Source organism: Mustela putorius, unplaced genomic scaffold, assembly GCF_011764305.1.
Source record: "Mustela putorius furo isolate JIRA1106 unplaced genomic scaffold, ASM1176430v1.1 tig00000127_pilon_pilon_pilon, whole genome shotgun sequence".
Classification (NCBI taxonomy): Eukaryota; Metazoa; Chordata; class Mammalia; order Carnivora; family Mustelidae; genus Mustela; species Mustela putorius.
The window spans coordinates 10,616,270-10,641,746 of record NW_025421288.1 but is presented as its reverse complement, the minus strand read 5'-3'; the positions used below and the strand labels follow the sequence as shown (position 1 = coordinate 10,641,746).

At 59.9% G+C, this 25,477-nt stretch overlaps 2 protein-coding genes across 3 annotated transcripts; one reads left to right on the top strand and one right to left on the bottom strand.

Moving 5' to 3' along the window:
• The first annotated feature begins 3,222 nt into the window (after positions 1–3,222).
• RELA (RELA proto-oncogene, NF-kB subunit) lies at positions 3,223–11,942 on the top strand. Of its 2 annotated transcripts, XM_045065016.1 has the most exons (11): positions 3,223–3,608; positions 4,227–4,253; positions 4,355–4,506; positions 4,663–4,811; positions 5,482–5,573; positions 5,940–6,071; positions 6,910–7,014; positions 7,233–7,445; positions 9,532–9,612; positions 9,709–9,783; positions 10,555–11,942. In XM_045065016.1, exons 1-11 carry the CDS (start codon positions 3,602–3,604, stop codon positions 11,148–11,150), a joined length of 1,629 nt encoding a protein of 542 aa, XP_044920951.1. In that variant the 5' UTR covers positions 3,223–3,601; the 3' UTR covers positions 11,151–11,942. The 2 variants fall into 2 exon arrangements, with proteins under 2 accessions (XP_044920951.1, XP_044920955.1); XM_045065020.1 differs by lacking the exon at positions 4,227–4,253.
• Positions 11,943–13,709: 1,767 nt separating this feature from the next.
• SIPA1 (signal-induced proliferation-associated 1) lies at positions 13,710–25,247 on the bottom strand. The gene is made up of 16 exons (XM_004770036.3): positions 25,165–25,247; positions 22,033–22,796; positions 21,267–21,394; positions 21,006–21,182; positions 18,930–19,104; positions 18,143–18,246; positions 17,722–17,879; positions 17,026–17,641; positions 16,435–16,709; positions 15,274–15,495; positions 15,045–15,156; positions 14,839–14,947; positions 14,651–14,752; positions 14,502–14,556; positions 14,200–14,278; positions 13,710–14,105 (listed from the first exon to the last, which is right to left on the bottom strand). The coding sequence occupies exons 2-16, from the start codon at positions 22,706–22,708 to the stop codon at positions 13,959–13,961; spliced, it is 3,135 nt and encodes a 1,044-aa protein (XP_004770093.1). The 5' UTR covers positions 22,709–22,796; positions 25,165–25,247; the 3' UTR covers positions 13,710–13,958.
• Between the last annotated feature and the right edge of the window lie 230 nt (positions 25,248–25,477).

The following is a 25,477-nucleotide window of genomic DNA, read 5'->3' as shown; positions in this document are numbered from 1 at the left end:
TTCAAGATTTTATTTATTTATTTGACAGAGAGAGAGATCACAAGTAGGCAGAGAGGCAGAGACGGGGGGAAGTGGACTCCCTGCAGAGCAGAGAGCCCGATGCGGGGCTCCATCCCAGGACCCTGAGACCATGACCAGAGCCAAAGGCAGAGGCTTAACCCACTGAGCCACCCAGGTGCCCCAGACTGTGGTCTTTAAATACCGTTTCCCACTAAGAAGAACCAGACTCCTTGGAAAGCTTTCCAATTCCAGATCTTAGACACTAGAATTGTGGAGTTGTGTCAGAAGGCCTGAACAACAAAGTTGAAAAGGTTTCCACTGGTCGGAGTTGGAACAGTTTGAACTTCAATAACAATAGATCAAATATTAATAGATCAAAGCCCATCGAATGTATTTAAATCTATGCATTCATTACTTTTTAAAAAAATGCCTATTGATCAGGGCACTTGGGTGGCTCAGTCGGTTAAGCATCTGCCTTCAGCTCAGGTCATGGCCAGGGTCCTGGGATCAAGCCCCGAGCAGCAACTTGGGCTCCTTGCTCCGTGGGGAGCCTGCTTCTCCCTTTCCCTCTGCCAGCCATTCCTCCTGCTTGTGCTCTCTCTATGTCAAACAGATAAATAAATTCCTTTTTTTTTTAAAGAAATTAAAAATGCCTATTGGGGGACACCTGGGTGGCTCAGTGGGTTAAGCCGCTGCCTTCGGCTCAGGTCATGATCTCAGGGTCCTGGGATCGAGTCCCGCATCGGGCTCTCTGCTCGGCAGGGAGCCTGCTTTCCTCTCTCTCTCTCTGCCTGCCTCTCTGCCTACTTGTGATCTCTCTCTGTCAAATAAATAAATAAAATCTTTTAAAAAATGCCTATTGGTTAATTTTGGAGGATATTAGAGAACCAAGGCATTATTTAGAAAACTGATAAAGCGAAATTCTATAGTCCAGTAAATCACTTTTGGATATATACCCAAATAAATCTTGGGTACATGTACAAGAGGACACACACAGAGGAATGTTCTTAATCACATTGTTTATAATAGCAAGAACAAAACAAAAACAAAAAACAACTGAGAAACCCAGTGACCACCTTCAGGCCGAATAAATAAACAAACCGTGGTATATTTACACAACAGAATAGTGTACAATAGTAAAAAGTGAATGAACTATGGAACAGATGAATCTTAGTAATATATTGCGTAATAAAAGCAAGTAACAGGGGTGCCTGGGTGGCTCAGTGGGTTAAAGCTTCTGCCTTCGGCTCAGGTCATGATCTCAGGGTCCTGGAATCGAGCCCAGCATCCGGCTCTCTGCTCAGCAGTGAGCCTGCTTCCTCCTGTCTCTCTGCCTACCTCTCTGCCTACTTGTGATCTCCGTCTGTCAAATAAAAAATAAAATCTTTTTAAAAAATAAAAATAAAAGCAAGTAATAAAGAAAAGTAATAGGATACTCTCTTCATAGAAGTTCAGAACTCATTAAAAGCAAACAACATGTTGTGTAGGCATGTATATGTGAGTACACTTTTTTTTTCTTTTAAAACATGTCAAGGGAATGACACAGAATACTGGGTGATGGTGCATGGCCAGCAGTGTAGGGAGGGATGAACAGGGGAGGAGCACGTGGGTGAACACACTACATAGCCCCTTCAGTTTTACAATGGGCACACTGCGATTCAACGTGTTAAGTTATACATATGTGAATTTTATTTATTTATTTTTAAAGATTTTATTTATTTATTTGACAGACAGATCACAAGTAGGCAGAGAGGGAGACAGAGAGAGGGGAGGAAGCAGGCTCCCTGCTGAGCAGAGACCGATGCTGGGCTCGATTCCAGGACCCTGAGATCATGACCTGAGTCGAAGGCAGAGGCTTTAACCCACTGAGCCACCCAGGCGCTCCTTCTATTTATTTTTGTTTAAAGATTTTATTTATTTATTTGAGAGAGAGAGAGAGAGAAAGAAAGCGAGAGAAGGAACACAAGCAGGAGGAGTGGGTGAGGAAGTAGCAGGCTTTCCACTGAGCAGGGGGTCCCATGCGGGACACTATCTGAGGACACTGGGATCATGACCCCAGACTAAGGCAGACACTTAACGGCTGAGTCACCCGGTCGCCCCAAATACATGTGAATTTTAAAAAGAGGATCATGCAAGAATCAATAATTGTGTGTCATTAACCAAAGATTGTAATGAATCCAATCTGTCAACCTGAAGTCAGCCTCCTCAAAAAAAAAAAAAAAAAAAAGTGAGTTGACTCTTCAAATCCGGGCCAGCCAAAGGAGAAACCGAAATGAGCGGGAGGGGTGGTTAACTGTTTTCACTTTTCTCTTCCTGTTTTTTCAGAGCCTGGGAAAGCAAGTCAGAATTTCCAATCTTTTCCAATTCCCACATGATTCCCTAATTTAGAACGAATCTGGTCTTTCTCCATTTGGGGAAGAATCTGCTGCCCTGCTGCCTGCCGTGGGGCATCTATCTTCCTTTGGAGATGAGCAAAAAGGCCGGAGTGGGGTTACTCCAGCCTCCTCCCTCACCCTGCATAAGGGCTAGGAGATAGGAGGCGATACCCCCGCTGAGAGGTCACTTGATGGGTAATTAGTGGAAATGCTCTGGCCACCGGTTGGAATCCAGCAGTAGGCCCTGGGGAGATGGGCCAGGGAGAGGGGGAAATGACCCCGCTGCTTTAGGTGGCCCCAGGGGTCCGGGACCTTCTAAGACACAGACATCTGGCCGCAGAGAGGCTCTGGAGATTTCCGCCTGCCCATCCATGGCTCCCCAGGACCCGCAGTAGGGATGAACTGTAAACGCATTTGCGTTTACAAATCTTAAACCCACGAGCGCCCGGGCCCCCCTAGCTAGCGGGAGCGGACGCGGCCCGGCCTCAGTCGCCCTGGCGTGCAGCAGGCTCCGCGAAGCCCACGGTCCGAGCACAAGCACTGCGGGTGGAGAGGTCCGGTCGTCCCCTTTGCCCCGCTGCTGTAGATTGGGGTGGATGGCTAATTTTAAAAAAATGCTTCTGCCGCGACGACCACCAAGAAGCACCTTCAGCGATTAGGAAACCGTGTGGCGTTCAGCCACCTGGCCTTTGCGGGCGAAAGGCCCGGGCCTTTCCCTGCGCAGGGCAGACGGCCGCAGCCAGCAGCCCTGGCTGGGCTCCAGACCGGGCCTGGGTGACATCACCAAACTCCTCCGATCCGCGGGAGGGGGCCCCGAAATCCCCTAAAAACATTGTGAGTAATCGCCGGGCCCGCCCTCCAGGCGGGGCCCAGACCGAGGGAGGGAGCCCAGCGGCCCCGCCAGCCCCAGGAGCGGCGCCGCGACGAGCAGCTTCTTAGTCCCCGGAGCGGCGAGCGCCTGTTCCCAGCCTCCGGCAGCCGCGGCGCGCGCGGCCTCTAGTCCTTGGCGGGGCACGCACTTGGCCCCGCGCTGGGGTTGGTGTTGACTGCGGCGGCGGCGGCGGCGGCGGCGGCGGCGACAGCGCAGCGCGCAGGCGCGGCCGTATTCCCGGCAGTGACGCGGCGTCGGGCGCGCGCGGCGCATTTCCGCCTCTGGCGAATGGCTTCGCTCTAGCGCGCGCTGCGGGCCCAGCTGCGACCCCGGCCCCGCCCCCGGGACCCCGGCCATGGACGGTGAGGGCCCCCTCTGAGCCCGCGGGGTGGCCGCGTCGGGGCCGCGGGGACAGCGACGGGAGCCCCCGCGCCGCCTTCCGCCCCTTCCTGCGCCGATGGGCGCTGCGCAGGGAGCGGCCGGCCGGATGGTGGCGCGGGGCGGGGCGGGCTTTAAAGGGTCTGACTCAGTTTCCCCTTTGGGTGGCGGGGTCTTGACTCAGTATCCTCCGGGGGGGAGGGCGGTGAGCTTTGACTCAGTTTCACCCCGGGGCCATGGGGGCTGTTCTGACTTAGTTTCCTTGTTAGGGGAGAATGTATCTGACTCAGTTTCCTCCCAGGATGAGGGGTGGGGAGTGCCCTCCCTTAGTTTTCCTTGTGGAAGTAGAGCAGGTCCTGACTCCGTTTCCCTCCATAAGGAGAGGGCACTGTCCCCAGTTTTCCCACAGGAAACAGGTGTTTCTGCCTTCTTTGCCCCTTCTTAGTTCCACTGCAGACTCTAGGGAGCAGGCCCTGACTCAGTGCCCTTCGGAGGGAGGGAGCCTGGCTCCACGTCCTCTCTGAGGGGCGAGGGGCGGCAGGCCCTGCCTGGTAAGGTTGGGAAGTGGGCTTGCGCTGACCCCTGTCTCCCTCCCCTTTCAGACCTGTTTCCCCTCATCTTCCCGTCTGGTAAGTGGACCATCCTTTCTCAGTGACTGGGCAGGAGCCCCCCAGGGTTTGGGGCAGGGAGGGCAGCGGCCTGAACGGGCTGGTTCGGGTTTCGCCTGCAGAGCCTGCGCAGGCCTCTGGCCCCTATGTGGAGATCATCGAGCAGCCCAAGCAGCGGGGAATGCGCTTCCGCTACAAGTGCGAGGGCCGCTCAGCGGGCAGTATCCCAGGCGAGAGGAGCACGGATACCACCAAGACCCATCCCACCATCAAGGTCAGCATGGCTGTTAGTGGTGGGGTGGGGGGCCCAGAGTGGGTTTGCAGAACTGTGGAAGGCCAGCGGGCTCGCCTCCAGGCCTGGGTGCAGTCAGTGTCTGGGAGTTGGGACTGGAATTCCTGAGTATCTAGATGTTCTCTGTACTTTGAACAGATCAATGGCTACACGGGGCCGGGGACAGTTCGCATCTCTCTGGTCACCAAAGACCCCCCTCACCGGCCTCACCCCCATGAGCTTGTGGGGAAAGACTGCCGGGATGGCTTCTATGAGGCTGAGCTCTGCCCAGACCGCTGCATCCACAGGTGAGCTCCTGACCAGCAGGGTATGGGGGTGAGGTAGGGGGACAGGAGGCCAGGCAGCTGTGCAGCTGTTACAGTGGGACTCCATCCAGATCACAGGGCAGAATTCCTCACTCCTAGTTCTGCAAGCAAACTCTCTTTGCCTTGGATTATCTGTTTGTGCATCTCCACTGTCAAGTAGATATGAGTTCAATGGGATGGGGATGGATCTCTAATCACCTCTGAACCCCCAGAGCAACTTCACTTATGAAAATAAAAACAGTTTTAGGTTAGAGGAACAGCCAACTGGTGGAGGGGAGGCCGGGGAGCCGGCAAGTCAGGAAATGCCTTTCATTTAAGGCTTGAGTAGTGAGAAAGAGCGGAGAAGCATGGAAAAAAACCGTCCAAGCAGAGTGAACAAATGCACAGGCCTTGAAGTGGAGGGTGAGTTTAGTGTGTTTGGAGAACAGAAAAAAGCCACTGCGGCTGAGGGTAGGGGACCAGCAGGGGCTGTAGCTAGGGCCAGGACGCAGGGCACAAGTGCTTGTCAGCCAAGGTAGGGAGTGGGTTTCTTCGCAGCATAAGAGGAAGCCATTCGAGGGGGTGAAGCGGAGTGGTGATCTGGAGAATGGGTGGAGGAGGGAGGGGCAGGCTGGGCAGAGCCAATGGGTCTCATTCCTGGGGGGGGACTCAGCTTCCAGAACCTGGGGATCCAGTGTGTAAAGAAGCGGGACCTGGAGCAGGCCATCAGTCAACGCATCCAGACCAATAACAATCCCTTCCAAGGTGAGGGAGCAAAGGCGGGGCCTGGCGGAAGCACCCCCACCCTCTGTCCCCCTTCCAAAGCCACCTTCCTTGTGTCTCTCCCTCATTGGCCAAGACTCCTAGTACAGCTGGAATTTTGCTGCCCATTCAATACACAGTCCCATTTTAGTGTTGGGGAAAGTGGGAGCCAGTGAGGGGACATGACATCCAGGGTCACAGATGAGTCACAGAGGTCAGTGATGGGTCTAGATCCTTCTCTCTCTCCTCCTTTAGGACTCCCACTGTCTGACACACCCTTGAGCAATCCTCCCAGCCCTGAGCTCCCTGCCCCGCCCCCCCATTCCCAGCCATGCCTCCCGATCTCCTGACCATGTGTTTTTGTGGCAGTTCCCATAGAAGAACAGCGTGGGGACTATGACCTGAACGCAGTGCGGCTCTGCTTCCAGGTGACAGTGCGGGACCCGGCAGGCAGGCCCCTCCGCTTGTCACCCGTCCTCTCTCATCCCATTTTTGACAACCGTAAGTGGCCAAGGAGCCATGGGAAGGGGGTAGGGACAAGCCTGGAAGGAGGAACAAGGTTGGCTGGGAATGGCCTGCAAGAGGAGCTGTGGCTTCGTTCAAGCATCTGGCACATTTGTCATCTCTTCTGTGTCCAGCTCTGTGCTGGTGCGGGGACAAGGCGAAGAAGACCCCGAGCTGCCCTGAGGCGTAGCTTCCAGGTCAGCCGGAGTCAGAGGGAGGACAGGCCCTTTGAATATGTGATGAGAGGCTGGCGTGGCCAGAACTGTACTAACGACTCCAGGAAATGAACTCCCAGGAAGAAGATGATGGCGCAGAGTAGTAATTCAATGATGAAAGCTCACAGGAAGCTCACAGATGGACTGGCCATTGTCGACCAATTGGAGTCTTTTAATTAAGTAACCGGCCAGGATGAATGAATATAAAAGGGCTCTGGAGCCCTGAGGATAGGAAACCAGGATGAAGAAGAGGTCAGGAGGGAAGGGTCTGTGGCCAAGCAGACTGGGCCCTGAAGGTTGTCTGGGTGTGGTGGACCCAGAGAGAAGGTAGGACCAGACTGGCTTCCCCACAGTATAAGCCCCATGAGGTCAGGGATGTTTGGATGTTGTGTGTTCTCCGTGCCTGGCATGGCGCCGGGTGCACAGGAGGTGCTAGTGCGTAAACAGTTGCCAGAAAAGTTGGGGGCGAGGAGCCACAGGACCTTGGCCTCAGAGGTGTGGTCAGCAAGCTGTGGGCAACCTTGACTTTGGGATGGACAGAGATGTTGTATCTCGTGGGGTCAGCCTTGGAGACCTCTGATGGATGGTTCTGGGCTTCCTCCCTTACCCCACACCCTCAGGCGCCCCCAACACTGCTGAGCTCAAGATCTGCCGGGTGAACCGGAACTCCGGGAGCTGCCTCGGCGGGGATGAGATCTTCCTGCTGTGTGACAAGGTGCAGAAAGGTACGCACCAGGAAGAGGGCTGGACTCTGGACCAGGAGGTGAGGGGCAAGGCTGAGCAGAGACAGTGAGTGTCGGGAGACTGGCTTGCACCGCCCCCCAACACCTCGGGGGCAGCAGAGTGACGTATCTCCTGGAACAAATCTCAGCCCCTGGGACGGGGGGCCGGCAGCTGTGTGAGCCGAGCGCAGTGACCCACATTGCTGCCCCGTCCCTTGCAGAGGACATTGAAGTGTATTTCACGGGACCAGGCTGGGAGGCCCGAGGCTCCTTTTCACAAGCTGACGTCCACCGACAAGTGGCCATTGTATTCCGGACACCTCCCTACGCGGACCCCAGCCTGCAGGCCCCCGTGCGTGTCTCCATGCAGCTGCGGCGGCCTTCAGATCGGGAGCTCAGTGAGCCCATGGAGTTCCAGTACTTGCCAGACACAGGTACACAGCTGGGGAGGGAGGCAGCAGGGCCGTCGGACTCCTGCCAGCGAAAGCGAGGCCAGGGCTAGATGTCTGCCGCTGGGGGCGAGGGCCACACTCTGCAGGCGGAGCAGGGGTTCATGTGATGATCATACTCTCTCGTTTGCCTCGGTTAATAGTAAGGGCCCTGAGTCCTTACTACAGGTCTGGTCCTATTCCAAGCATATCGGCGAATTAATTACCTGATTTTAGAAGATTGCGTCTAACTTGCCCCAGGTCACATCGATGATCGCAGAGTTAGTATTAAACCCAGGCTCTCTGGCCCCAGGCTCGTGCTGCCACGCTGTGTGTCTCTTGCCACGACCACATCGTCATGATTTTGGTCCAGGCTTTCGGGCACCTGAGCACATTAGGAACAGCCGGAATGATCTTCAGTCCAAAGCCCATCATCTAGCCTGAGAGTGTTTGCTGCCCTCGGAGCGGTCTAATAGAGTTTGGAAAGCGACCCCGGAAACGGCCATCGGTTCGTTCCGCAAATAATTACAAGCGCCTGCTCGTGTGCCAGGGCCCGTGCTGGGGACTGTGAATACAGAGATGACTAAGATGTGTTCCCTGCGCTCCGGGAGCTCAGTCACATGAGAAAGACAACCACACAGAACAGATTTTTAAGTGACAAAGTGACGTGTGAGACGGAGGGAGGTGTGTGCAGAGAGCTGGAGATGGCCGCAAGGAATGAGAGCATTTAAGGTGGAAAAGGACCCAGAAGTGCATTCTCCAGGCTGGCGGACAGGCACCTGGAGGTGCAGGGGTGCTGGAGGTGCCCACTGCGTTTGGGGACAGCCTCGTGGGAGCTGCCAGTGGGCAGTGAGCCGGGGCTGGCAGGGGGGCCTTGAGTGTCAGGCTCAAGGCATTCATCCAGGATTTCATCCTAAAGGCAGTGGGGAGCCACCAAAGGTTTAAGCAAGGAAGGGACGCCAGTGGATCTGGACGCTCACTCTGGGAAGAGTGAGTAGAGAATCAGAGAGGGAGAGCCTCAAGGCAAGGAGGCCATTGCAAGGAAGATGGCGCGGTGGTCCAGGAGATGTGCTGTGAGCTTTGAGCAAAGAGCCAAAGGCCCCTCCACCGCTGTCCTCCTCGGGACCCGCGCTCCAGCTCCTGCCTCAGCTTGGACCACTTGGCCCCAGGTCTTCGTAGGCTGGGCTCACACCAGTGCTTCCCTGGCCACCTCCAGGCTCAACGCTCCAGCCTCACTTACGGTTCTCTTACATCACGCTGTGTCTCTTCCCAGAGCTCCTGTCCCTTGTATGTAGTTGTGTCCCTGTCCCCCTGTCGCTAGGGTGTCAGCCTTCAGGGCAGCAGGCATCTCGTCTACTTGAGCCCCATCCACGGTGGCTCGGATGGCGCGTGCGCGGTGGGTGCTCGGTAGATGTGTGTCAAGTTCGTGGATGGTCGGGGCTGAGAGGAAGGAGGACGTTGAGGACGATTTCAAGGTTTCTAACTTTGGTGACAGGGCACATGGGTGGTGCAGGGACACTGGTGGAGGAGGAAGCGGGTTTTGGAGGTGAGATGACGGGGCTGGCTGTGGACGTGGCGTTGAGTTCTCTGGAGTTACCCACTTGCCGCAGTACTTAGAAGCAGTCCTAGAGGTTCCGGACGGAACTAGGCAGGCATCAGGGATAAGAGTACGGGTCTCTGTCGGTCTTCGGCAAGCCCGTCGTGCCTCAGCCGCCCCAGAGTGCAAAGATCGTGGCCAGGCCTGGATCCAGGCTGGGGGGAAGCTCGGACGTATGCAACACCGGGAAGAGGACAGGCCGGAGACAGGGTCCCACCAGGGTTTCTGCCCCCGCAGAGCGTGGCCCCTTTACCTGGAGGCGTCCGTGTGGCCTTTGGGGGGGGTCACAGTCACCAACAGAGGCCTTCTGAGAAAGTTCTGGGCTTCTCAGAGTTGTTGCTTATCACGATATCCTGCGGCTCTTCTCATTGGCAGGGAGGGTTTGGAGAAAGGGTCTTAGGGAAGGGCCATCATCTTCCTCCTGAAAGCTCCTTTGAAAGCTCTGGGGATCCAGCTGAAAAGAGCAAGGCCCACTTCTCCCCGTTACTTTTCTAGATGATCGTCACCGGATTGAGGAGAAGCGCAAAAGGACATACGAGACCTTCAAGAGCATCATGAAGAAAAGTCCCTTCAATGGTGAGGGGCAGTGGGGAGCATGAGAGGGAAGGGGGTGGGCTGGGGGAGTGAGACTCGGAAGGGGCTGGGGACTGACCAGCCTTCCTTGCCCCACAGGACCCACTGACCCCAGGCCTCCGCCCCGGCGCATTGCGGTGCCTTCCCGAAGCACAACTTCCGTCCCCAAGCCAGGTGAGAATTTCCGGTTGCCCCATCAGAACTATAGGCTCAAATCCGTTCGCCTGTGGTTTAGATACCTGGGTTGGGAGGATAAGCAAGCAGTCCGCTTCACCCGCAGTGTCTGCAGCCTGCTCTCTGTTGGGCCCTTGTTTCTCAGGGCTTGAGGCTCTGATGTTACCTACATCAGAGCCATTAGGGGGGTGGCGAAGACGCGCATCCCCGGGCCTTCTTAAAGCCCTGCGCCATCCGAGGCTGCGGAAGCGTGTTCCAGGAACCAGCTAATGCACGAATGAGCACTGCGGTCTGAGAACCGCTGTGTCAGCTCAACCCCGTATTGGATGCCTTGGGAGACAGTTGAAAAATGCAGTCTTTTCCCTCGGCTCTCTGTAGAATTAGGGACTCAGAATCTCCTCTACTGTAGCAGAATGTACGCTCTCATCTGTAGCTCACAAAAGAGTAAGAGGGTCCTGCTTCAGGCCACGACCCTGGATGCTCCTCGGGCTCCTGGTGTCTTGGGCCTTAGTTTTTAGCTGTCAAGTGAAGTTTTACCAGCTGATCGGACAGCATCCCTCCCTCTCAGAGGGTGGAATAGCTCGGGGGGCTGGAGGAGGTGGGGATAGAACCACACAGGTCAGAAGGAGTGAAAGGAGAGAGTGAGGGTGCTGGCTGGGACCTTCTAGGGAGGGGCTGATCCTAAGCCCTACTGAAAGGGGCTGGGGCACAGACAGCGGGCTGGGTCTCTGAAGCTTCCTCTGAGCCCGGACTCTCTGTTTCTCTCTCCAGCTCCCCAGCCCTATCCCTTTACGCCATCCCTCAGCACCATCAACTTCGAGGAGTTCTCCCCCATGGTCTTTCCTTCGGGGCAGATTCCAAACCAGACCCCTGCCTTGGCACCGGCCCCTGCCCCCATCCTGGCCCCGGTCCCAGCCCCGGCCCCAGCCCCGGCCCCAATCTTAGCCCCCCCGGGCCTCGCTCAGCCTGTGGCCCCCCCCGCCCCCAAGACCGCCCAGGCCGGGGAAGGGACACTGTCGGAGGCCCTGCTGCAGCTGCAGTTTGACGCTGACGAAGACCTGGGGGCCCTGCTGGGCAGCAGCGCTGACCCCGCCGTGTTCACAGACCTGGCATGCGTCGACAACTCGGAGTTTCAGCAGCTGCTGAACCAAGGTGTATCTGCGGCCCCACACACAGCCGAGCCCATGCTGATGGAGTACCCTGAGGCAATAACTCGCCTGGTGACAGGGTCCCAGAGGCCCCCCGACCCAGCTCCTGCTCCCCTGGGGGCCTCTGGGCTCCCCAACGGCCTCCTCTCAGGGGATGAAGACTTCTCCTCCATCGCAGACATGGACTTCTCAGCCCTCCTGAGTCAGATCAGCTCCTAAGTGGGTGACACTTACCCCCGCCTGGGGCACAGGGTGCAGGAGATCGAAGCCCTCCCAAAGCAAGCACTTACGGATTCTGGGGGGTGTGCTCCAGCTGCCCCCAACTTCTTTGGGTAATGTCTTCCAGGGGTGGGGGGAGCGCATTTTATTCTTTTATTGGCAGTGTCTATCTCTCTCTCTTTTTGGAGGTGCTTAAGCAGAAGCATTAACTTCTCTGGAAAGGGGGGAGCAGGAGGAATCAAACTCTTCCCCAACCCTGATGTTCAGCTCCCTTCTCCTTATAGGGAATTCTGGGGTCGCCCACCCCAACCCTCCAGCTTCTAATACTCTCCTAGAGAGAGGGACAGGCTGGAGCTATGGCCTTTGAGGCCAAAAAGCCTTATCACCAAGTGTCTTTTTCCAATCATGGATTGATTCCCACCTTGTGCCAAAATAATGCCCTTTACCAGCCCCTCTGTGGTGTTGGCATTGTCCTTGAACTAACACCAGCGTTTGAGGGCCTGGCCTTCTGGCCCTGCAGAGGTCTCTGCCAGCTCTTCCCTTGCTCAACTGTGGCTGGAGGGAACTGGTGGGACAACACTGGCCCTTTCCAGGATCCAGGGAGGTTCAGTCTGAGACTTCTCTGTTTCCCCCTTTCTCAAGTGCCTTAATAGTAGGGCTAGTTGTTTGGAGAGTAGGGGTGAGGGCAGACTGGCAGCTCTCCAATCAAGAGGCTCAGTTTTTACTGAAGAATCAAAGCAGTTGGACTCTTGCTCTTTCTACTCTGAACTAATAAATTCATTGCCAAGCTGGCTGGAGATTTCCCTTCTTTCAGCAAACAGCACACCTTGCTGGACATGAGTGATCTAGAACTGAATGAATATTTACATGGCCATCCGGAAGCTGGCAGTCTGAGGATGGCCTCAGGAATGAAATGCCCAGAACATGACAGCAGGCAGCTAATGCCGGTGCTGTCCCAGCCCGGGGAGAGGCGGGTAGGGCCCACCGGTTGTGGGAATGGAGTCGTTTCAGGAAGGGTGGTGTCACAGAGGCTGTATCAGCTTTAGGTCTTAGATCAACAGAGTAGGGTGTTTACAGAGCATTTACCAGCGTTCAAGAGTGAGGAGGGTAAGAGAGACCATGCTGGAAAGATTTGATGGAGTAAGGCTATAAAAGACCAAGGACACTGGACAAAGAGGTTTGAATTTCATCTCTTGGATGGCTAAGGGAAAGTTTGCATTTGCTGGGGAAGAGGAGATTCCGGGTAGAGGCCTTTGCTTTGACATCCTGTTCTGCGAGGGCCAAAGAAAAAAGTCTGCAGTCCAGGGAAGCCTAAACAAAAGCTAGGCCACAACCCGAAGAGAGGGAGCTGGACGTACTTCCGGTTTAGCCCGACGCAGGCGCAGTAAAGCAGTGTTCGTGAAAGGCCTTGGCCCGCAAGACCCTGCCTTCTCAAGTGCGCAGGCGCACAAAGAGCCTTCTGCAAGAGGCGGGGGCGGGCGATGCGCTGCGGGGGAAACCCCGGCCCTGAGTCGGCGGCGGCTAAATTCTGGCTTCGGGCTGCTGCGGGAGGCGAAGGCAGACGCCTGTGGGTTATCGGTGGGGCCTGCAGCAAAAGCCAGCGCGTCCCCTGGGAACAACAGGCCCTGGCTGCACACGCCGATGGACTGTGGCTGCGAGGAAGACCCCAGCCGGTGCGGCACGTCGGGGTACCAGACAGCATCTGGAGAGTTGAGCCTGCGCTCCAGCCTCTGGCCCAGGGGGCGGAGCCAGGGGTGGGGCTCGAAGCAGGTGGGCCACTCAGGGATCAGGCCAAGTGCAAGGGGCGGTCCCGAGCGCGGTTGCCAGGTCAGGACCCCTGCGAACCCGAGGGGTAGCACCCGGAGAGGCGGGGCTTGATGGAACCCCAGCACCGGGGGCGGGGCTAGGGCGAACCGCCGGAGACACGCGGAGGGCTGAGAAGGGTACGGAGCAGAGGAAGCGGTTGGCTTAGCAGTGTGCACAGCCTGAGTACCCCGGGGAAGGAATGAGCCCTAGTCCTCCCAGCCAGGCCACGCCTCTCCCTTGGCTTTCCCAGGGTCATACGATCACCTCTTACGGTCAAGGGAGCGCCAACCTACCTAGAGAAAGGAGGTGCGGCCTGCCTTGGGGGGCAGCACCTTGAAAAGTGAGAGGGCCTTTACATCCGGGCATAGTCAGGCTCTCGGGCATAGTCAGGCTCTCGTTGATCCCTAGAACTCCATCCCTCCCCCTGCCCTGCGGTCCACTTCTGTCCCGTCTGCCCCTGATCTCCTTCCCTCAGGTCTGGTTCCAGGGCAAGTGGCAGGCTGGGCCGGCTCCCAAGACAAAGCAGAGTAGGGGTGGGGTGTGAACATCTGCTTCCCAACAGACCAAATAAATGTTTGTGAGCGAGAAGCCAAGGGGTGGCCTAGCTTCAGAGAACGCCTCAGTGAGTGCCAGCCTAACCTGGGCCAATGGTCCAAAGGCCTGTCCTTCTAAGTGGTCCCGGGAACCTGGCCGGAGCCTCTGGGGACAAACCCCCTTCCCCTGTCATGTCAGGAACACCCGCACAGACACAAATAGTAGTGGCTTCTTTACTCCCTGAAGTCCCCTTTTCTCCACAGAATATTTACAAACAGGGACAGGGTAAGGGGGACTTCACCACCAAATTCCGGGAGGGGGAGTGGGGCAGTGCTAAGATGCGCCTCCGAGCGCAGGGAGAGTTCCTGAGGAGGGCCCAGGGACCCCGCTGTGCCCCAGGTGCCCTGAAGGGCCTGAGCTGTAGCCAGCAGGTCCGGAGCCAGGCTGAGGCTGGACCAGACAGTCGGCTCAGTCCAGATCGGTGGTGGGTGTGCCCAGCTGCTTGGATGCCAGGAGCAAGCGGTTGGCAGCGCTCTCCGACTCAGCCTGAAGCCTCCGGTTGTTGTGCCGCAGGCTCCGGACCTCCTCCTCCAGGGCTGCCCTGTCGGCCCTCTCCTGGGGTGGGGGAGGCAGGTGTCACGACGCTGACTCCTTGCCCAGGGCAGCCCTGTACACTCCCTGCTGACCCCCAGCCCACCCACACTGTCACCTTCTCCAGGTCCTCCTGCAGCTTCCTGAGTGTGGCCTCCAGGTGAGAAACCTTCTCGGACAGGCTCCCGGGTTCTGGCCTGAGGACAGAGGGGTCAGGTCACAGGACCAGGCAGGCAGCAGCACCTCTGCCTGCCCCCCCCAACCCACTTCAATGGGACAGGCCCAGTTCCTGTGTTCGCAGACTTCTATGTCTGGAAAAGCAGAGCCCTGCCTGGGACAAGGCTTAGTTCTCGTGCATGGGCACCGACGGTGGTCCCACGCGCACAGTGAAGGGACTAGGTCCGGCACCGGGAGACTTACTCAGCATCGGCCTTTGGCATTCCCTTGCCATCTCCATTCTCCGGGATGGGCTGTCCTGTGGGTGGACACAGGGATCGTGTGGGCAGGCAGGTAAACGGAGAAAGCCCCACCCTATCCCGGCTCCAGCCCCAGCGCCCTGGTGGCCTCACCCTCCCGGGACAGTGACTGCAGGATGGTGTTGCAAGTGGAGGCGATCTCTGAGATGGACTGCCACTCATCTTCCAGGGTCTCACTGCCTGCCTCCGACATGACTGTGGACACAAGGAGGTGGCTCAGCCAGGGAAGCCCAAGCCAGCCGCTCTGAGCCCCACCCCCACCCACCTTGCCCTAGACTCACTTTTGCTGATGGAGTTCCGCAGAGACAAGGTTCGTGGCAGGAAGGAGGCTCTCAGCTCTGGGGCCGGGTCGACCCTGTCCTCACCACCAGTGGGGCTGCTAGGCCCATCCTGGGGGGGGTGTGAATGGGTATGGATGCACAGACGTCCACCACCACCATTGTGCCCAGCCCCGTGCTTCAGGCTCCAGAGCCTTGTTTCTGCTCACCTGGGTGGGGGGTGTCTGTCTGCCAGTACTGGGTGCTGCCGGCTTGGCCGTGGTGGCCAGGAGGAGGTCCGGGGTGGTGTTGGGCAGGACCGGGGCCTCGTCTGACAGGGAACTGGGGAGAGCAGGGACAGCTCAGCAAGGGAAGCTGCACCCCACGGCCCCTGCTTTCAGGACCACACCGGTCCAGCCTCACTGCGCCTAGAGAGGAGGGAAGGCCGAGAGGGGGCACCTGCGGGGGGACGGTGAGTGCTGGCTGTGCAGGAACTCAGTCCTCTCTTCGGCCAGATCCCCAGGCCCTGTGGGACTGCCACCATCGTGTAGGCACAATTGCAGCAGCTGCTTCGTGGTGGGCAGCAGGGTCACCACCCCTGGGGCCTCCTCCTGCACCGGCTCGGGGGGCCCCCGCCGGCTGGGCTCCTGCAGAGATAGCGTGTACAGCTCCGAAAAGCTCCTGCAGGGAGGAGTGGGCAGTGTCAGGCAGGAACGGCCTGTCCCCCGGGTCCTCCATCTCCAACCCCACTCCCAGCTGTCCCTGAGGCTCACTTCCAGGAGGAGAGCTCTCCAAACTCCCTAACAATGAAAACTGTTTGCCTGACTGCTGGCCATTTTTCCGGCCCCAGTGCTGCCCCTGTGTATCCCGGGCAACTTGCTCGGAACACCAGTTTCTCGATCTGTGAAATGGGGTTAACAGTCCTGGTCCACAGCTTGCTGTGAGGCTTTAAATACTAACACAAGTAAATCACTTAGCGTGGAGATCTAAAACCTACTGCTCGTGAACCAAATCCAACCCGTGTGCCTTTTTCTGTTTCAGCAGATGTGACTGTTCTTGTACTCCTGTGTGAGAGTGGGTTTTACATTGTCAAACCATTGAAAGAAATCCAAAGAATATTTCATGGCACGTGAAAATCAAGAAAATTCGAATTTCAGTGCCCACAAAGTTTTAGTGGAATAAAGAAAACTCATGCATTTACCAATCATCTACGGATGCTTTTGTGCTACAGCAGAGCTATGTACCTGTAGCAGAGACCAGATGGCCCAGAAAACCTAAATATTTATTATCTGGCCCTTTACAGAAAAAGTTCGCATATCCTGGCTAAGACAGCAATTAATCAATAGCATGTATGTGTCTTGGATGATCCTTAAAAAAAAAAAAAAAAAAAAAAAAAAAAAAGATGGAGCTGATTGTTAGATCCCGAGCAGTGAAAACAGCCTGTTTAATTGGCTTCACACTGCATATGTGACTCCCAGGGATTAAGAGACAGAGTCTCTCGAGGAGAGCCTGCCTCAAGGTTAGGTACTCTCTGGGAAAAGCTAACGGCGACCCGGGAGGCCCGGGCTCCGAGGTGGCCAGCGGCCGGGTCCTCCCGCCTCCCCGCGTCCCGGGCCTGACCTGCGGGGCCGGCCGCTCTCGTCGGGGGGCAGGACGGTGACGCAGACCTTGGGCGCCGAGCACAGGAGCTGGGCAGCGGCCTCAGAGCCCAGCGTGGGCAGCGTCTGGCCACACACGCGCAGCAGGCGCGCCCCCGGCCGCAGCCCCGCCGTCTCGGCAAATGTGAAGCGCTCCACGTGCGTGATGAAGCCCTCGGCGTCCACCTCGAAGCCCAGGCGGCCTTGGCCGTCGCGGGGCAGCGCCAGCTCGCGGCTCTCGCAGCCGCGGCTCACCAGCTGGGGCGAGGCGGGGCATGAGCGGGGGAGAGAGGGGACCGCCCCGGCACCACCCCCGCCCCCGCCCCCGGGGCCGCCCGGACCTTCCCGCACCCACCCCGCGGACCCAGAGTCTGGGGCTCAGACAGCGCAAGCCACCCGCCCAAGGACCCCCAGTTCCAGCTTTGCCAAGCGCCAGGGCTGGGTCTGCACCCCCCGCCCCGGGTTTCCCCTTTCACGGGAGAGGCGGCGGGAGCGAGGGGTTCCACCGCCCACTCGGCCCTCGGAGGCGCTGGGGGGACCCGGCGGGGAGACTGCCCTGACTCCCGGGCCTCACCTGCAGGCGCGCCACGACCTCGCCTACGGCTTGGCCGGGGGACCCGTCGAACCGCAGCGTGATCGCCTCCCCGCGGCCGTAGTACAGGTCGAGCCGCTGCTCCGAGAAGGTCCAGGCCAGCACGTCGCGACAGGCGCAGTTGAAGACCACGCGACCGTCGCGCGGCGCCACGAGTACCAGCGCCTCGGCCGAGATGCCCAGCAGGCAGGGCACCTCGGCGTCGTCGGGACCTCCGGCCTCGACCCCGGCCCCAGCCGCGCCCCGCGCTCCGGGCGCCGCGCGCACGCCCCACACCAGCGCCCCCGCCGCCTGCAGCTCGGCGCCCGGGCCCCGAGGGGGCGCCCGCCGCCTCCCGCCCAGGGAGGGCAGGCCGAAGCGCGAAGCCGAGTCCAGCGACGTGGTGGTCACCTCGTTGGTGGCCAGGTCCTGCAGGTACTGCTGACGCGTCCGCGTGGCCATGGCGTGGAACTGGCGTGCGTGACCCGCTGCCTGCTCGCCATTGAGCGCCTTGGCCAGCAGGAAGGCGCGGAAGTCGGAGTTGGCCTCGAAGGGGCCTCCGCCCGGGGGCAGAGCTGGTCCAAAGGCCGGGGTGTCCTGGGTGCGGCTCACGGCCACCCTGAGGGGAGGGAGGCGGGAGTCAGGGGCAACCGGGAGGCCCCCTGACATCGGCAGAACTGAGACCCTCCGGGCACCCACCTGTACGAGGTGTGCGGAGTGCAGGGCGCGTCAGCCCGCACCACCAGGAACACGTGCTGGAAGTGTGAGCGGATGGTGGTCGGGGAGAAGGGCTTGCTGCCGGGCTCCTGGAACACGATGGTCACGATGTCGTTGCCGATGTGGCGTTTCCGCAGGAGCTGGGAGTTGGACGGTGGGGGGTGTAAGCGGGACCTGTCTGTCCTCCAAGCCCCTCCACATGCAGTCAGGCCAGAGCCTGGGCGTCAGTGCCCGCCCCCCCCCCCCATCTGTCCCTGGTCAAGGTCTGGGTGTTTGCCTCTGGGGAAGATTGTTAAGGCTCAAGAGAAGCCAGACGAAGGCTCAAATGCCTCCACCCACACAGCACCGCTGCAGGGGTCCCCAGAGGCTCTTGGCTACCCCCCCCAAGCTAGCCCCCTCACACCTGCTGCTGGTTATTGGGGGTGTAAGGCAGCATCGTGGACACGTGGAACATGATCTCGTGGTCCTGGTAGGTGGTGTAGAGGGAGTGCGTGCCCGTGGAATCCGCTGCGGCCAGGGAATTGGGGACACAGAGGGAGAGGAAAGGGAATCTTCTTGAACTTGCCATCCCTGCCTGCGGTCTGGAGCTCCTGTGTCCCCAGCCAGCAGGTGGACAACCCCTTCCCACCACGGGCCATGAGCTCTAAGGGCCTCAGCTTTGGCTGCTCCCTTCCCCTTCCCCCACAGGCTCCAGGCTCCAGGCAGGCGGGCTGAGACAGAATGAAGACCGAAAGGAGGAATGGGCCGCTACGAGGGAGGCGGGGGTGGATGTCCCGGGAGAGGACAGATGTCGGCCCAGGCACCAGCATGTGGGGAGCAGCTGAGAGTGGGAGGCAAGACTGGTGCTCCATGAGGGGCCCTGGGACACTTCCAACCAGAGAAGCAGGCGCGTTCCCCAGGAAGCTGGGCTGGCGGACTATGTGTGTGGTGGGGGGTGTGGTGCCCGCACACCCCCTTGGCCCCAGCTCAGATGGTAGGACGTCAGGGCCTTGGGGGACGATCCTAGTCCCTCCTTCCAGCCTATGGCTCGCTTGGCCCCCACAGCCCCTGGCCTGTATCCTCAGCCTACCCAAAGAACTCTGCAACCCCGAGCCTGGGCCCAGGCCAGCATGGGGTAGAGAAGTGACAAGGCAGCTGATTCCCACCAAAAGGCCGTCTGCCCCCCACTCCCCAGCCCCCCAGGACCTCACTTTTGGTGTCCAGTTGGGCCCTGTAGCTCTCAAAGCCTTTGAGCCGCACCACGTCGCCCAGCAGGGTGAGGAACTGCATGAAGGCGGGTCCTGCCTCGCGGTTGTTGTACATGTCCTCCTCCGAGGCCTGGCCCGCGCGGCAGTACAGGACGCCCACCTTGCGCTGGAAGCTCAGCTGCCAGGATGGGGGGGGGGGGGACAGATGGAAGGCCCAGGTCTCAGTCTCTGGGGTCCCCCCCCCAGGTCTTGGGGAATGACCCGGGGGCCGGGCTGTCTCTACATGTGGCCCTGAGCCCCACCCTCCCTAAGCCTCCTCTGGGTCTTCTAAGAGGTTCGGTAGGTCCTGCTGCCAGTGGCCAGGAGAAGTCACACGTGGGAAGGGACCTGGAGGGGCGCTGGTTCTCGAGTGACCCCTTGAGAGAGAGGAGGTGGTTCGTGGAGAAGACCCAGGCAGAGCGTGCTTCATCCCAATAAATGTTCCTATTGTTCTCCTCCTTATCTCAAGGTTAGCCTGTCCTCCCCCCCTCAAATCCCAGGCACCCCCAGCCCAGCCTCTGGAGGCCTTGAGCCCTGCACCACCTTCGCTTGCCCTGCCCCTGGCTCCTTTGGCTTCCTCCCATCGGGGGTTAATCATGCCAAGGTCAAGGTTCTCGGGCCCCTCCAGCTCAGGCCTCCTTTCTTCATATGAAACTTGTCTATCCCCACAGGCCCCACTTTGAGTGCGTCCCTCGGAACCCCTGCAGCCCCGCTTCCACCCCAGCGTCCCCTGAGAGCCCACAGGCATGGCTTCGTCCTGGCACGGCCATACCACAGCAGGCACTTGAACAACTAAACGTCATGTTGCCTGAGACCCTAGCGACCCCACCTGCCCTGGTCTGGGCCTCTTCTCCACCCATGGTCTTCACCCTCAGTGACTGCAACAGCTGTCTCCATGGAAACACACTCCAGTCTCTGCGTCCAGCCCCAACCTCTCTTCTGAGCTCCACACATACTCCCCGCCGGGTGTGGCTTGGATGACTGCAACAGCCTTTGGCCTGGCCTCCCTGACCCTCCAGTCTGGCCCCCATACTCCAGCCAGAGGCTCTACCTCTCATATCTTTCCATGGCTCCCCAGTGCCCCCACCACCAAATGCAAGCCTCCCCCCCCCTTTCTCCCCAAGCACGACTCCAGCCACACAGAACTCCCTACAGGACCCCAGTGTGACCTGCTGTCGGTCTCTAAGCTTTCACACAAGTTGTTCCTTCTTCCCAGAAAATGCCTGATTTTCCTGACTTAAACGCTTATATTTCTACCATGACACTAAATCCCCGGCCAAGGCAGGGCTGTCAAAACAAACCATGGAGCCTTCAACATTCCCCTTTCACTGCTCCACAATCCCTCATGATTCCCTGTGGGTCAGTCTCTCGCTCTTTCCCCCTGCTGGCTGTGAGCTACTCAGAGACAGCACCTGGTCTGGACATGTCTCCAGCGTCCACTCTGGGGCCTGGCACCAAGGTTGAGGAAATGTTTGTTGAGTGGCTGACAGATTGAATGACACAGAGGAGGAGAATCAGAGCCAGAGGGCAGCTTTCAGCACAGGCTAGGGAGGGACTTCCACTGCCCCATAGTGGGATAGGCAGCCCCAAGGAGTAAGCACCCTGCACTGAGAGGAGACTACGCAGCACCTTGCTGGCCAAGTGCACAGAGAATGGGAATGACAGGTGTGTGCAGGAAGGGGAGGGGATGGTCAGACCAGTGCTTCTCAGCTGAAACGTATGTAGGAATTAACTCCGGACCTTCTTAAAGTACAGCCTCTGATTCAGCAGACCAGAGGCGGAGTATAGGGCCCCCAAATCTGCATTTCTAACTAGCTCCCAGATAATGTGGATGTTGCTGCTGGTCTACAAACTTTACTTTGAGAGGCAAGGTTCTGGATGAACTCTGCTGCCCTCTCTGAAAGGCCAACTCTCCCGGGTCATCGTCTGGCCCAGATCAGGGTCAAGGCTGGGTCGCTGGGAGCTGGACAGGCTGGGTTCTGACCAGGTGTATGTAGCTGTTGGGTTGGGGTCCGAGTGGGGGCCCCGCCGGCCACTCACCACTTGCTCATCCAGCGTGAGCAGCGTGCGTGGCACCTTTGGTGAAGCTGAGCCCAGGCGCAGGCAGGTCGGGCTCAGCCACGGAGCCACGTGTTCCAGAAGCTTCCTAGGGGACAGGCCCCGTGGGGGCCCCGGCGGCAGCGCATCTTCCGAGATGGTGCCTCGGAGGGTCCGGAGCTGAGGAGGGGATGTACGGACCTCAGAATCCATACAGGTTTTCAAGGAGGCAATGCGCGATCGGATCCCAGGACCCCCGCCCACCTGTGTGGTCCGCACGATGATGCGGTAGCTGTGCAGAGTGCCCCCTCCGCTGCTTTCCTTCTCTTCCCTCCGCAGGCTCACTGCCACCGGGCCCAGCACCTCGTCCAGTCCGAAGAAGTTCTGATGTTCTGGTGGGGAGGGGGGCCCGGGTCGTGGATGACCGGTCCCGCCCCGCCCATCTCGAAGCCCCGCCCACTCCGCATCGCACCTCGTAGTGCAGACCCTAGACTAAGGCCCCCTCCCTCCGCTGCCCCGCCTACATCCTACAAGGCCAAATCCCTATTCGTGCGGCCTCCCTGATGCTCGGCCCTCTGCCCCGCCCCCTCGGAGGCTCCGCCCACAGCACGCCTTGCCCCCGCCGCAGAGGGCCAATGCCTGCCTGCTTCCAGGTCTACGTCCTGCAAGGCCCCGCGCGCCACGCCCATGTTCCGCGGCAGGATGTGAGCGGCCCTCCCTTCTGTCCGCTGATGTGAAGGAACAAGTTTCCCGCAAGGGTACAGAGGTTCTCAGACCTGTTTCCACCTCACGGAAATGTTGATGGGAAATCTCCCCCAAGCCCGGAGGGGTAGGAGGAAGAATCAGATGGCGGCCAAAGGCCTTAGGAACGTGGTTAAAGCTCGGCTCCGCAGGGCGGTTTGGGCCCCACAGGCAGAGCACGATCCTTCATATGGCCAGGAACTTAACAGGGAAGGGACAACTCGTGAGCCCTACTGTGTGCTCCCCAGGTGACAGGGACTGCCGCCCAGCCAGGCAGCCCTCCCCTTACCTTTGCCATAGAAGTACTTGCGGTAGTAGCCGGCGCCCAGGTCTGCGTGCTCCAGGCTGTAGGCTGAAGTTCGGTTCTGTGGCTCCTCCAGGACGGACACGGCGGCGTTGGGCAGTGCAGGGGGCACGGGTGGGGGCACGGGTCCACCCAGGCCCAGCTCGCCCTCACCCCCAAGCTCACTCACAAAGCCAGGCGCTTCAAGCAGCAGGTCTGAGCCCGCAGAGCGGTCCTCAGCAGAGGCCGGAGTCCCAGAGGTGGCCTCCGCGTGGCCCCCTGTCCCCCGCGGCTTTGGAGCCCAGTCAAAGAGGAGACTCTGCACGTCATAGTGGGCAAACCAGTGGGGCTCAGGCACTGGCGGAAAGGCGGGCTCCGGCTCCTCGGCCGGCAGCCCCAGCAGGGCCAGCGGGTCAGTGAAGAGCCGGGTGGGGCCCGCGGCAGGGCGGCTGGCCTCCTCGTGGCTGTGGGCACGGGCACGCGGGCTGGCTGGTGTGGGGGGCCGGGCCTCGCCCGCATCGCTGCCGCTGCGCAGGAGCGGGCCGCGGGCTGGCCTTGGCTCGAAGGTGTGCGGTGTCAGCGGGGGCCGTGCCGGCTGGCGCAGCTTGCGCGCAAAGAGGTCATCCGTGGGTGCAGGGGCCGCGCCCCGCCGAGGGCTCCCCACGCCGCCGCCGGCCCACATGGGCGTGCTGTGGGCCTGGCTCTCCGGGGAACGGGTCGCATTGGCGGGCACGGGGGGTTGGTGCCCGGGCAGCAGGCCAGTTCCTGCCCTGAGGGAGGAGGGGTCTGCTCAGAGGGGCCTGGGGAGAAAACAGGAACCCAGGCCCCCAGCCTGGTCCTCTACCACGCGGGGTGGCTTCCGGCCCCCTCCGCGACCATCAAAGCCGCTTCCGCTTTCCTGGCCACTTCCTTGTCTGCCTTAGGCTGAGGTTTCCAGCCCTCTCCTGAAGCTAAGCACTGGTCAGGGCCAGGGGCTGGGCTGTCCCAGTCTTGGCCCTGGGGGCTTGGAACCCGGGCAGCACCGAGGCTGCCGGGGTCCCTCAGTTCCTACTCACACACCTTGGCTTTGGCCTGGGCCCAGAATGAGGGTCCCTACCAAGTCCTGGCCCAGCTGGACAGATGGGTTTGTCCCGCCTGGGACGGGAAACCCATGGGGCCACTGGTGTCTGAGTCCGGCCCACTTGACAAAGGGAGGACGTCCTGTCCCCAGAGACCTTCCTCCCTGCCCCTCCCACTTCCTTCAGGGTCCCTGAGGAGCTGAGCACCCAGAAGCTGGGTCTCAATGTCCTGGCTCTCATGGCCTCAACACCTCAAGGACACAGGGGTTCCCCGGGGGCACTGGCAGGGCAACAGAAACGCAGGAGCACTTCCTTCAGTACAGGAAGTGGCCCCAACTCTGAGCCCAGCCCCCTGCCCAGCCCCATATCCTGAGGAAGGTGCTGGGGTCACACCAGCCCAGTCATGGGATCCATCACCCCAGCCTGAAGGACAGGCCCAACCAGGCTCACTCTCTGCGGGAGACTGTGGCCATGCCTGGGGGGCAGGGGAAGGAGTCACACAGATGGAGCCCCTTTGCAGGAACTGGGACCATGGGACCTCTGCCTACCTGATGTTGACAGGGGAGTCTGAGCCCCATGTGACAAATGCTCAAACTGAGGTCCAGATAAAGGGAGGCTCTTTGCCTGACATAATCCCACATTACAGCTAGGATTTGAACCCGGGTCTGCCAATCTCCCAGGCCTAAACAGTGCGGTACCTGCCCACAACTGTCCCTGTATGTGTAGGTGTGAGGTGAATGGGGGTTGGGCTGAGGCTCAAAGTCTCACAGGATGTAAGACTGAGACACCCAAGGCACCAGGGACCTGCTAAATGCGGAAATGTGTGGAGACCCAAGGGCAGGTGCAAAGGGTGGTGTGAAAAAGTTGGGGAAGGGGGGCCGCCCCAAGTGGACCCAGGTTGGTGTGGGCAGGCAGGGCAGGGATATGGGACCCTCCACTGGCAACACAGACAACTGCTGGCAGGTCTTGGTCCATCCTCCAGTGATGCTGTTGTGTGGCTGGGCAGGGACAGGGCAGGGGCAGGGGTTCCATGCAGCCCTCATCCACAGCTCCAGGACCCTGCAAGGGTAGGCCTCCAAGCTCGGGGTGCCTCCTCCCATAGTTTCTCCTAGACAATGTCTGACACCGAGGCTGAGCCTGTCCTCTCATCTCCAAAATGAGGTTACCCCTTCTGCCCCTTCCCAACACCACTGGGAGACTGAAAGGAGGTTCAAGAGTGTGAAGGCGGCCAGGTGTTAAGTATGTGGTGGTGAGGCAGGCCCTTGGTCCATGTGCCAAGCTCTCGGGCCTGGGCTGGGATGTGTGTGTTGGGGCGGGAGGGGACAGGAGGGGACATGAGAGGGGAGCTGTGTACGCCCCTGTTACGTGTGGGCTGAGCTCTGTGTATGTGTGCGTGCACAGCCCATGGGCTGCCTCTTGTTCTGGCCCAAGGCTGGGCTCTGGCCCTGCCTTCGGGGGTGTTCTTGGGCTCTGCCCCCCACCCGGCAGCTTCACACAGGGTCCATTGAGGCCGGGACATTCCTTGCAGCCTGTGTCACTGGGGGGAGAGGGCCGGCCCCGCCCCCACAGATCCGGAAGGCCTGGCTGCCCCAGGAGGAGGCGCTGGACGCTTCCCAGCACATCTGGAGGTCATGACCCCATTTCTGCTGCCAGGGGGCGCGACAGATGTTTCCTCCCAGGCCAGACCTCAGACTGGGGGGCGGTGTGCAAAGGCTGGGGAGGAGGCCGTCCCAATATCAGGGGAGCCCCAGGACAGGGGGAGCCCCGCAGAAGGCCGGCAGCAAGGGCAGTCGCCAGCGCCGCCCAGAGGAGTCGGGGGCCGCCGCATCCAATCGCCCTCACACTGGCCGGGCGGGCCGGCCCGTCACGCAGAGGAGAGTGGGGGCCGCCAGCCGGCCGGACGCAGGGGACTGGACGTGCTGACTCGGGACCGGAGCCCGGACGGAGGTTGGGAGGGTGCAGGCAGCGAACGCGGCAAGGATCCCCCTTCCACATACACACCACCCGGGCCCACGCCAAGCCACCTTTCCCCCTGTCCGGCCCGACCGCGGTGCTTCCACTCCCCCGCTCCCGCCGGTACCTCTGGGGCTCCCGCCTGGTGGCCGCCTCCCGCGCTGGGGTCCCGCTGCCTCTCCTGCTACTGCTCGGGCGCTGGCTCCGCCTGGGGGCGGGGCCATGTGGGGGGGTGGGACCGCCGCGGAGGGGGTGGGCCCAGCCTGGGAGCAGTCTGCGGCGGGAAGTTCAGAGGGCGGGGACTGGAGGCCCTGGGTCGGAGCACCCAAACCGAGCCCGGCCCAGTCCGGCCCTGCTGTTGGGCCTCCAGCCTCAGCTGAGAAACGCAGAATAGTGTGCCTGCTTTCCAGACCACCTGGGAGGGCTACAGCAGGGTTCCT

Coding starts and splice junctions, on each gene's coding strand:
- SIPA1 (XM_004770036.3), bottom strand. CDS start 22,708: ATGTGGGCCGGCGGCGGCGTGGGGAGCCCTCGGCGGGGCGCGGCCCCT. Junction 18,247..18,929: donor GGCCCAACTGGACACCAAAA/GTGAGGTCCTGG, acceptor CCCTGGCCGCAG/CGGATTCCACGGGCACGCAC. Junction 14,753..14,838: donor GCGGAACTCCATCAGCAAAA/GTGAGTCTAGGG, acceptor TTGTGTCCACAG/TCATGTCGGAGGCAGGCAGT.
- RELA (XM_045065016.1), top strand. Junction 7,446..9,531: donor CCAGTACTTGCCAGACACAG/GTACACAGCTGG, acceptor TTACTTTTCTAG/ATGATCGTCACCGGATTGAG. Junction 9,613..9,708: donor GAAGAAAAGTCCCTTCAATG/GTGAGGGGCAGT, acceptor CTTGCCCCACAG/GACCCACTGACCCCAGGCCT.